The sequence below is a fragment of the Bos indicus genome, chromosome 4 (genome assembly GCF_029378745.1).
Source record: "Bos indicus isolate NIAB-ARS_2022 breed Sahiwal x Tharparkar chromosome 4, NIAB-ARS_B.indTharparkar_mat_pri_1.0, whole genome shotgun sequence".
Taxonomy (NCBI): Eukaryota; Metazoa; Chordata; class Mammalia; order Artiodactyla; family Bovidae; genus Bos; species Bos indicus.
The window spans coordinates 38,614,310-38,627,147 of record NC_091763.1 but is presented as its reverse complement, the minus strand read 5'-3'; the positions used below and the strand labels follow the sequence as shown (position 1 = coordinate 38,627,147).

Below are 12,838 nucleotides of genomic sequence, written 5' to 3'. Positions count from 1 at the left end.
ACAAAGTTGGAGAATATTTGATAATTTCCAGAATACAGAAATGAAAAAGAAACCAAAAAATATGTCTATATAAGGGAGTTAAATTAGAATTCATTAGATTACAGAGTACAGCATACTGACAGAAAAAAAAAAAAAAAAACAGAGGCTTTAGCAATCAGGGATACCTGAGTTGAAGATCTCTTCTACCTGCTAACTGAGATGGCTCAATTTTGTTAGGTAATACCTCTAGCTTTAGACACAACCTCAACACAACAACACCTACCTCTTAGAGTTGTTCTGAAGATTAAGAGTTGTTCTTAAGAGTTGTTCCGAGAATGTGTGTAAAGCATTTAACACGATGGCTGGCAATAAAGATTGCTCACCAACTGAGAATCATCAATATGGATCTGCCAGGAACACTTAGCTATGAGGAGCTGATGATGGGTCCTCCCACCCACAGCACTCCTCAACCCAACACAGAGAGATACTCTGGTAAGGAGAAAGCCAAACAAATTTTAACATATATAGGGAACAGAAAAGAAAATAGATTTAAATTAGACAAGGACATCCATGTTAGAAATAATTTCCTGAATACTAAGCTAAGCAATAATAATGGGATATTATAATTATGGAAGCTTCATCACCAAAAATATCTGAGAAAAGAAACAGCTATTTTCTTAAACTCGGTGGTTTAGACATTCACCTACTTATGAGAAGAGGACCAGAAAACTGAATTCCCCAATTCTTTCAACTTTCACGTTTCTATGATACTTTAATTAAATTAATAGGACATTCCATCATTCTCCCAATAAATTGTGTCAGGAGGTTTTAAGCAAAGCACAGACAGCTCATCTTTGCAAAATGTAGTTCATGATTTTACAAGCTCTAAAAAAAAAAAATTATTGGAATAGATTTAAAAGAATTCCTGTATATACAAAAAAACCTGGATGGCATTGGGTATCTCACAAAGGGCTTCTGCTGCCTTCTGTTCTCCATTAAAGATAAAAATTAATTCAGAGGAAGGTTGAGAGTTTATGTATTTCTGTAGGAGGATGATAAGGAGTTAATGGGGGCAAGGGGAAAACTAAACATCAAAAGATTAAAAAATAAAGTTAGTAAGGACTCAGAAAAAGAATCAGAACACCATGGAAGGCTGAATTCCATAAACAGCTAAGACACTGTTTACCTTCCTTTAGCAAAGACTACTTGATCAGACTGTCTCCAAATGTACAGCATGTTATGAAGTTTTATTGAAAGATTCCATTATGTGAATCAAAGATGGTAACCTTGGATTAGCACTGCTTCTCTCTATTTGTTTTTCCCTTGTCAACATCATTCACTAGCACATTTAGATAAGAGCATGTCTATTATTCCACTGGGTTGAGTTTTCAATTTTCTAGAACAGAAGTGGAATGAAATACGGATCTTACTCTGACATTCTTTTACAATTATCATAGGTTTTGAAGACTCCTAAGTCTCCAGGTAAAGTTCAATGATTATCACTGTAGAAACAGCACAGCACGCATGATTAAGAATCCCAAGTCCAATTCCAGTTCTGACTCTGACCACCTGGGTGTGAGGGCTGGCCAGCTCCATGGGTGTGGGACCTGTGCAATCACCCAGCTGGATCCCACAATTGTTCTAAAGCTCTGTGGTTGCCGTCTTTAAATTCTGAATAACTTCTTTCAAGAGGCGCCCCACATTTTCATTTTGGACAAGACCCCACAAATTACATAGTTGTTACTGCCTGTGTGAGATTTCCAATTCAATTCATCTAATTTTCATTATCTTTCATGTGATCAACAACCCAACACTCCCTCTTCTCCTAATTTTTGCAAATGCAGTGCTATCGGAGCATATATTACGTTTGTTAAGTTATCAACACAATAATACTGCAGTGTTGACATTACTTTCTGATCCTAAATAATTAAGCCAACTCAAGTCTATGAAAATCATATTTCCAAAAGAGGTTTTTTTTTTTTTTTTTTTTTTTAGTAAAAAGAGACTATCAGTGTTGCCCAGAACTTTTCCTTTTCTGAACACCTTCCATGAGAAAATTTTTCACTTTCATTTTACCATTAATTCTACTCTCTGTCTTAAAGGGGTATTTGGCAGCTATCTTTTTTCCAAAAGTGTCTTTGCTCAGACAATTCAGTATGAACACTATTTCACAGAATGGACAAGGAAGAAAGTACTGTATAGCAGAGCGCGAGTAACAGCAGGAAATATTTTAAAAACACCTTGCTGCTAACCTTTAAATAATATAAATAACCTTCAAATAATCAGAACAGAATGTTATAAAAATTAAAGTGCTGAGTGTGGTAGTGAGTAGCAGCACCATTACGAGTATATGGATCTGTTTACTCCTTAGGGTACTTTAAGAGGTTCCAAACACAGCACTTACTGTTTCCCCATTCATTCTGTCTGACCCCAAATTTCGAGCATTATCATTACTTGAGATTTAAAATCCATAAAAATGCTGCTAAAGTATATAACTTGAGAGAGGAAATGTGCTGTTGTATCTGGAGATTTTCATTTAACACATTAGCAAATGGTATCAAGAAAGACAAGCATTTCCCATTTAAATCTGTCATCTACTTCAGAAAAATCATATGTTCTGAGTGAGAAATATGACACCATGTATTATGTTTATTTTGTTAAAAAAATACCTCATGCTTGTATCCAACCACATTTCCATATACATATACAGAAATGAATTCTTTGCTGTGTAAAGTTGAACACATTTTTCAAAATTCCTTGAGCATTCACTCATGCCTCAACCTTATCACCCAGAACTCTTAATTTCTCTCATTTCTATTATTTATCAAAACTTCTTTTTCTCCACTGTTCACTACAAATTATCGTAACAATGTTTACTCTTTTGAACTCACAATTTCTAACTATTACCAGATCTACCCATGGTTCATGATTTCAAATATTTCAACTATCGTTGACTAATTCTCAAGTACCCATGATATTTAAAAAATTTACTCTTACGAGTCTTAAAACATGGATTCAATAGTCCTTTCAATCTACTGCTGTTCACACTGTGCCAAGCCTTGTTAGAAAAAGCTGATTTGACTACACATGCAATCATTATATTTTCAATAAAATATTCTTACAAAATGGGACTTTATATAAAAAGCCAAAAAAAGCAACATTTTCCTTCCCCTCCTCAGCTTTTTCAAAATGAATTTTCTCCAGACTTTCTTCCCTAAAACTCACATTCAATCTTGAAAAGATTTGATACAGACACTGGCTGGCTGGATCCACATTTTAATTAAGACTACCACAATTCTGTACAGAGAGGTGGTGTCCCAGCTGAAAAAACTCCATCTATTATTTCCCCTTGCAGCCAAGGGTAACCCAGTGGGATGAAGGCAGATGTAACAGAATGAGACTTCTGGAAATCTCTTGAGCTACCTACATCCAGGTTTCTTGCTTTGAGAGAAAATAAACTTGCAATCTTTTTATATCACTCTAGTTGGCTTATGCAATATTGCTCTTTACAGCATCAGACCTTGTTTCTATCACCAGTCACATCCACAGCTGGGTGTTGTTTTTGCTTTGTCTCCATCTCTTCATTCTTTCTGGAGTTATTTCTCCACTGATCTCAAGTAGCATAGTGGGCACCTACCAACCTGGGGAGTTCATCTTTCAGTGTCCTATCTTTTTGCCTTTTCACACTGTTCATGGAATTCTCAAGGTAAGAACAGGAAAAGGAGTATGTCAAGGTTGTATACTTTCACCCTGCTTATTTAACTTATATGCAGAGTATATCATGAGAAACACTGAACTGGATGAAGTACAGGCTGGAATCAAGATGGCCGGGAGAAATATCAATGACCTCAGATATGTAGATGACACCACTCTTATGGCAGAAAGTGAAGACCTAAAGAGCCTCTTGATGAAAGTGATAGAGGAGAGTGAAAAAGTTGGCTTAAAACTCAACATTCAAAAAATGAAGATCATGGCATCCGGTCCCATCACTTCATGGCAAACATGTGGAAACAGTCACTGACTTTATTTTTGGGGGCTCCCAAATCACTGCAGATGGTGATTGCAGCCATGAAATTAAGACGCTTACTCCTTGGAAGGAAAGTTATGACCAACCTAGACAGCATATTAAAAATCAGAGACATTACTTTGTCAACAAAGGTCTGTCTAGCCAAAGCTATGGTTTTTCCAGTAGCCATGTATGTATGTGAGAGTTGGACTATAAAGAAAGCTGAGTGCCAATGAATTGATGCTTTTGAACTGTGGTGTTGGAGAAGACTCTTGAGAGTCCCTTGGACTGCAAGGAGATCGGTCCTGAACATTCAATGGAAGGACTGATGCTGAAGCTGAAACTCCAATACTTAGGTCACCTTATGGGAAGAACTGACTCATTGGAAAAGATCCTGATTCAATCCTGGGAAAGACTGAAGGCAGGATGAGATGGGGATGACAGAGGATGAGACGGTTAGATGGCAACAGCAAATCGATGAACATGAGTTTGAGCAATCTCCGGGATTTGGTGATGGACAGGGAGTCCTGGCGTGCTGCAGTCCATGGAGTCACAAAGAGTCAGACACGACTGAGCAACTGAACTAAACTGATTCAAAGTACAGTCTTTGTAGCTGGACCATCACCTGTTTGCTTATTAGAAATTCAGTATATTTGGCCAGATCTACTGAATAAAAAGGGTAGCACAGTGGTAAAGAATCCACCTGCAATGCAGGAGACGCAAAAGATGCAGGTTCGATCCAAAGGATGGGAAGATCGTCTAGAGTAGGAAATTTCAACCCGCTCCAGTATTTTTGCCTGGGAAATCCTATGGATAGAGGAACCTGGAAGGTACAGTCCAGGGGCCACAAAGAGTCAGACATGACTGAGCGCACACACACACATACACACACTAAATAAAAATCTGCATTTTAACAAGAGCCAGAGGTGAACCACATGCACATTAAAGTTTGAGAAACACTGGAATACACTGCTTATTAAATATGTTTTTGGAAGAAAGTTAAAAGAATATTCAAAGACTCCATTTCCTTACTGAAAAATGAGACTACTAATGGTATATAGTGCACAGCATTATTATGAGAAATCATCAGGTAACAGTACTTAATAAACACTCAATAATGTATAACTGGCATTAAATTTGATCATCAATCTCAAACCTGTATATTCAAGATATATTTCCAAAGTATTTATTTATGCAATTACATTGGTACCCCATGCAGATAAATTAAAGCTCCTTTAATACTGAAGTCTCCCTGAGTATAAGCCAATAACAAAAGTAGAAGTGAATTAATAATATACATTATTATTAATAATATAGTAATCTTATATTCTTATATAATATTACTATATTATATTCATTCATATCCGTCTTGTATGAATGAATTTATGAATATGAATATGGATAAATTTATTAATTTATTCATGAATTCATATTCATCTTATATTCATTTACAACACATTATAGAACCTGTTTTTTAATTATCCTCAAAATATTTCTCTTTCAAATAATGTATTTATTTCCATGTATTCAAAAAGTTAAATAAAAATTTAGTTTGCAAACAAACATGAATCTTTCTCCCTCACATAAAATCTAACAAATTCTACATTTCATTAGTAATTATGCTTTCTGTACTCTCCCATCATGCGCTTAAGATCGCCAGTGATCCCACAGGACTCAAATAATATACCAGGTATCTAGATCTTCAATTCCAAATGATAAAAAATAGTCTCATTAAGCTCCCATTTTAATTCAGTTAAGGCAAGATACATCCTACTTCATTCCAACACATTCTTCTAAGGACTGTGATGACCAAATTATCTGCTTCCTACATTCAGGGCGAAAAAAAAAAATGTAAGCTGATAAAAATCAATATAAATAGAATCATTTTCAGTAGTCATTAGTGAATATTAATCACTTAAGAAGTAATTTTTATTAGATAAACTTTTAATGAAAATATATTTACATCTATAAATGATGCTTTAAAGAGGTATATTCATATAACAAAATCTGAAGATAATGTTATGAATCTTCTAATCAAGAAAGTTTCCCTTACCATTACACATTTCTTAAAAATTGTGCTTCATAGAGGACTTTGTAGACACTTCTCCAAAGAAGGCATACAGATGGCCATTAGGGTCATGGAAAAATGCTCAAAATCGCTAATTATTAGAGAAATGCAAATGAAAACTACAATGAGGTACCACCTCACACTGGTGAAAATTGCCATCATTAAAAGTCTACAAATAAACAAACACTGGAGAAAGTATGGCAAAAAGGGAACTCTCATACCTGTTGGTGGGAATATATGTTACTGTAGCCAGTATGGAGAACAGTATGGATATTCCTCAGAAAATTAAAAACAGAGTTACCAGCAATCCCACATCTAGGCATTTACCCAGACAAAACTATAACTCAAAAAGATATATGCATCCCTATGGGCTGCCGTCTATGGGGTCACACAGAGTCGGACACGACTGAAGTGACTTAGCAGCAGCAGCATGTTCATAGCACCACCATTCACAATAGCCAAGACATGGAAGCAACCTAAATATCCATTGACAGATGAATGGATAAAGATGATGTGGTAGCATATATGTAATGCAATAGTGCTCTGCCATCAAAAGCAACAGAATAATGCCATATGCAGGAACACAGATGCAACTAGAAATTATTATACTAGGTGAAGTCAGAAAGAGAAAGATAAAAGCCACATGTTATCACTTATATGTGGAATCTAAAACATAGCACAAATGAACCTATCTACAAAATAGAAACACACTCACAGATGGAAGAGAGCAGACTTGTGGTTCAGCCAAGGGAAGGGAGTAGGGAGAAGGATAAACTGGGAGTTTGGGTTTAGCAGATACAAACTACTACATTTAGAATGGATAAAAAACAAGTCCTACTGTGTAGCAAAGCAAAATATATCCAATCTCTCGAAATAAACCTTAATAGAATATTTTAAAAGAGGCCATCAGTTCAGTTCAGTCACTCAGTCATGTCCAACTCTTTGCGACCCCATGAATCGCAGCACTCCAGGCCTCCCTGTCCATCACCAACTCCCAGAGTACACTCAAACTCATGTGCATCGAGTTGGTGATGCCATCCAGCCATCTCATGCTCCGTCCTCCCCTTCTCCTCCTGCCCTCAATCCCTCCCAGCATCAGAGTCTTTTCCAATGAGTCAGCTCTTCACATGATGTGGCCAAAGTACTGGAGTTTCAGCTTTAGCATCATCCCTTCCAAAGAAAGCCCAGGGCTGATCTCCTTCAGAATGGACTGGTTGGATCTCCTTGCAGTCCAAGGGACTCTCAAGAGTCTTCTCCAACACCACAGTTCAAAAGCAGCAATTCTTCGGCGCTCAGCCTTCTTCACAGTCCAACTCTCACATCCATACATGACCACAGGAAAAACCATAGCCTTGACTAGACAGACCTTTGTTGGCAAAGTAATGTCTCTGCTGTTGAATATGCTATCTAGGTTGGTCATAACTTTCCTTCCAAGGAGTAAGCGTCTTTTAATTTCATGGCTGCAATCACCATCTGCAGTGATTCTGGAGCCCAAAAAAATAAAGTCTGACACTGTTTCTGCTGTTTCCCCATCTATTTCCCTGGGGAAGGGAATGGCAAACCACTTTAGTATTCTTGCCCTGAGAACCCCATGAACAGTATGAAAAGAGGGTATATATATGTGTATAAATGAGTTACTTTGCTATACAGCAGAAATTTGCAAACTACTGTAAATCAACTATACTTAAAAAAAAAAAAGTGTTTCAACTTCTGGCAATGTGTACCAAATATTCCAAAGGATCCTCTTATTATGTTACAACAAGATCCTGGATATTTTAAGATACATAGAAATGTGTAAGGATCAAAAACAAAACAGACAATTTCTGAATGCCAAGAGATGTGTATGTGTGTGTATACATATATATATATATATATATAAAGTTAAAAATCTGAACTGTAAGTGATCAGTAAACAAAGAATTCAGAGTTATCCTGGAACAAACACCTGCAACAGTGCTGAGATTTGTAGAACAAGGAGTTAAACTTAAACTGCAACATTACATCTAACAAAAGATATATATAAGAACTTTATAAACAAATTTTAAAATGCTATAAAGTGGCATAAAAAAAAGCTAACTGGATAAAAAATCATGTATATAAATATAAAGACAAAAATCATAATGATATAAATTCTTCCAAATTTTGTCTTAATTTGGAATTCAATGGAATACCATTTAAAATCCCAGTAATGATTGTTTCAAATAATTGCATGCTGAATATAAATTTTAAATAATGTGTGAACATTCAAGACTAGTCAATTCCTTTTGAAGAAGAAGATGGTGAGCTGCTGAGCATACTAGCTTGATAAATGGGGCTTCATCAAGGGAAGGTAAAATATTTAATATATGGTCTCAGGAGAACTGATCAGAAAAAAAAAATCATTTGTATTGTGACCTAAAACTGTATACTGATATTAGCTACAGGTGGCTTAAATAGATCTGAAAGAAGTGGAATCTTTTACAATAAAATACACAAAAATATTTAGAACATCAGAGTAGGAAACGATTTTTTAAACAAAGCACACACCTCAAAATATTTTTTTTTAAAGTTGACTCTGACAGCATTAAAATTAAGAACTTATTTGATCAAAATATACCATAAAGACAATAAAAAGACAAGTCACAAACTGGAAAAAGAGATTTGCATCACATGTAACTGAAATGAACTACCATCAAGAATATACAATCTACGAATCAATTTAAATGATTAAGATGTGTAAAAGATATGAAGAAATATGTCACTGAAGAGGAAACAAGAATATTCAGAATACAAAACAGATAACCGTGTCATTAGGGATAAGCAGAGATGCCATTTGGCACCCACTCAGCTGCCTATAGTTAAGAACTCTGACATTGCCACTCATTGGCCAGAATATGGACCAATGGGGACTCAAATACTGGTAGTAGAGGTCTAAACTGATAGAACTATTTTGGAAAATCAGTGTCATACTTATGTAATCTGATTTTATGAACACCCTATAGTCTAATATTCTACTATCACATACTGACCCGTATTCTTGCACATATGTACTGAGAAACTCATTCAAGAAAATGAAGCCACCCTATTCATGGTTCTATCCAAATAATAATTTACCAGCAGAGAATAAGTGAATAAATTAAGATATATGCTCAAAAAATATTTTACCATGAATAAAAATGAATTAAAGCTAAGCACAAACATCTAAAAAACTCATGCAAACATAATGTTGATGGAAGAAAGGATGTAGCTGAAGACCACATACAGCATCATGACTAACACATGTTTAGCAAAACATTTATGTGAGGTACAGCTACTTTTAAAGAGCAAAGAAACAAATAATCAAATATCTAGTGTACTGGCTATCTCTGGTATAGACGCAGGATGATGAGACAAATACTACAAAGGCAGGTTTAAGGATGCTTGCAATATTCAAGGGTTTTACACTGTATGATCAGTTTAAACAGGATTATTACACATGATTATTTACATATGTGTAAACAGATGTATGTTCTAATTAAATATACTATTTCTCTGTATTAAAATCACCTTATACAAATAAAATAATAATTAGAAACAAGCTAATTCATTATTTCAAGTCCACAATGAAACCATGATCTTATCTTTTATGAACATATATTAGATGAACACAGTTTCTCAGATAAAACAGCATACTAAAGAAAACCTCCAAATAAAGCATGAAAGATAAATAATAAATGAGTAATATAGAATAATAAAATGAGTAGATACAATTTAAACTCACCACCAGGGCTTTGGATCTGTTGCTCAGAAGTTTTTCAATATCCCTGGCTGCAATTTCCACCAGCTGGCGTGCATTATTTGGCTCCACAGTATACAAATCTTGGTATTTCTCATAAATCTGTATGAAGAGGAAATATAATTAGTAAGAACAATAATTGCTTATTTGGTTCCCGTCCTCACATTAGAATGTATTTAAAACCATAAACAACTGATTAGAAAGACAAATCTATTCCTCGCTTCATCTTGATCTTTTTGGAGTTCCAGTGTGTTCAAAATATACATATATATGCATATATAAATATATATATGTTGATATACATATAAATATCAATTAACTGTAAGACCACAAGCTCACCAAAACAGTATATCATGTTAAAAGGTTGTAAAACATCTTGTAACACAACAATTTGTGTGTGCAATTTTGCAAATTCAAGTTGTACCTCCAACCTCAAAGTGAAAAATTGAAAGTGAAAGTCTTTGTCCAACTCTTTGCCACCCCATGGACTATACAGTCCATGGAATTTTCCAGGCCAGAATACTGGAGTGGGTAGCTGTTCCCTTCTCCAGGGTATCTTTCCGACCCAGGAATTGAACTGGGGTCTCCTGCACTGCAGACGGATTCTTTACCAGCTAAGCTATAGGGAAGCCCCAAAACTGGTATTTACCGCCTTCAGCATTTTAAAGAAACAGGGAGGTTATTCTAGAAAACAGAAGAACTTAAGCATGGGACATCAAAACTGGAGGATGTGTGCACTGAACAAAAGTCAGGACAAGGGAATAAGATATTGCACTGAGGGAGACTTGCACCTTTTCCATCACTGAAGCTAAGATGTACGCTGCTAAATAGGCTTATAACCAAAAACAGAAACACAGAGAATGAAGACCTTCCCCTCCTCAGGTTCATCCTGGTGGCACAGGGAGCTTCACATTTCACAGTGAAGAACAAGGTCACCGAGGTCTACATTAAAGTTTGGTTGAAGCTGTAATAGTATAAGCATTTATATTATGAAACTGAATTTTTTTTTTTTAAATTCACTGAATAAGACTATATTGAAAGTAACCTAGACAGCAAGAGAAAACAATTACTTTTCTGGCTCACATCAGCATTTATGGAAGGATTTCCCTAGAGTAGCATAAGATGCACCTGGTTTATCAAGCGTGTATACTCCTGGCAGGAAATAAAGGTTAAAAGAAAAGTGGGGTTGGGGGGGGCGGGCAGTGAGGAGCACAAAGACAGTGACCATGTCTGTTGCTGAAGGGCTGGGCTGAAAAGGAAATCCCTTATTCATCCAACAGATGGGTTGCACATGCATGACTAAACCATCTTCAAAGCCAGGGACTGGCAGGTTTTTACTGTCTTATGAGAAGTGAATCCAGGCACAAGCAGGAACCAGTTCAACCCTGCTTTTTTACTGGCATAATGCCAGCATTCTGGTTACTACCAACAGGTTCTACAGCTGGTCCCAGCCGACCATGAATGCTGCTGGTAAACACTGGTTTCAAAAGGAGCAATATACATTGGCTAACATTTATTTTTTGAAGTGTGTTGGTTTCACATGAAGTTTCACAGTTTTAAGTGATTTAAAATATATCAACATTTTAATTAATAAGTTAAAATAATTAACTATAATAAAATTAATTATCTAATAAATATTTTTGGAGATTTAAATCAAACTTCTATTGCTAAAATTGTTTATCATTTTCAAACCATGAGGCTTTCCCTCACACTTTGAACTTTGACCTTGTAGGTTCTCATCCCAATTATTCAAGGCACAGTAATTTAGTCATATAAAATCCCAAGAGTTAACGTCATTCATGATTCCTGTATATTACTGGATTTTTTCTACTTTTTATTGATGGACAGATTATTGTGTCCTGTTTTTAAAGACCCAGGTTATCCATGAAGGACTCCCTCCAGTCCAAAGCTATCTGTTTCAGCCTAAGACCTCATCCAGGAACATGAACTCCTAAACAGATTGATTTGAGGTACAAACAGATAAAACTCAACATCACTCTAATTGATCAAGGATATTTAGTTCTTTGCAGAAAAACCAATATAATTAATTGCTGTGAAAGGCAGATGTGCTTTGTATCATGAATATCTTGCTCATTTCTGTATAAAGTCTAACCTCCTTCCTGTGGTATTGGGACTCTAATAGAACTGAAAGTTGGTAAAGTTTAGTTCAGGACACAGTCTCTACTTCATATTATGTACTACAGCTAATGCCAATTATTAGCCACTATCTATGTATGCCAGACATATTAAATGCTATAAAGGATGAATGAATTATAAATAAGAAAAAACTAGTTCAAGTATATATATTTTCTCAAACAGAGAATATTCTCTCAAGTTCCACTTATACAGTAATTTTTAAAAGCTTAGGAAATAAAAAATAAGATCCAGAATGCAAATAAACTTTAATAAATAAAGTCAAGGAAGCTTAAATCTAGAGCCCCAATGCAAATGCCCTGCCATACATTTTTAGGTACAATATCACATTTGAAATGTTTTCATTGTAATAAAACATGAATTAGAATCATGTAACAGCCTCCATCAAAAGAAGTGGACTTTGCTTCTGGTTTCAAAGAATGCAATCTTGTTGTTTTTGTTGCATGAGATATTGCAATGGCTCTCAAAGAGAAAGAGCCTGGTGCATGTTTAGTGAACAATTTTCAGAGTAGAAGGTTTCACATGGATTTTTAAGATATTATATTTCCATAACTTACAGGTATTTACAGTTCCTTCCACCACTAAAATAAACCACATTTCTATAATATTTAACATGCTAACATGAATATTTTAAAGAGTCTTAAATATCTTTTTTTCTTCTTCCTAGTTTTTCTTTTCCTTTATAAAAAATTAATTATCTGCTTTACCCCTTTATCCAATGTCTTTCCTGACAGAAAAACAACATGATGGGAATAACATGAGTTTCTGGCACCAGACAGAGCTACTTTCAAATCACATGTCAGCTCCTCACATGCCATGTGACACTGGCTTCCGTTTCTTCTACTAGAAAGAATGGAGCACATAAAGAGAATTCAAGA

The 12,838-nt window shown here is 35.3% G+C and overlaps 1 protein-coding gene across 8 annotated transcripts in view; it reads right to left on the bottom strand.

Annotated features, from left to right (window-relative positions):
• Window positions 1–12,838, bottom strand: part of CACNA2D1 (calcium voltage-gated channel auxiliary subunit alpha2delta 1) — a 520,469-nt gene that overhangs the window by 373,826 nt on the left and 133,805 nt on the right. For all 8 annotated transcript variants that reach the window (XM_070787669.1, XM_070787670.1, XM_070787671.1 and 5 more), the window contains exon 3: window positions 9,792–9,908. In XM_070787669.1, the coding sequence (XP_070643770.1) occupies window positions 9,792–9,908 (117 nt within the window). The remainder of the gene's footprint in view (window positions 1–9,791; window positions 9,909–12,838) is intronic.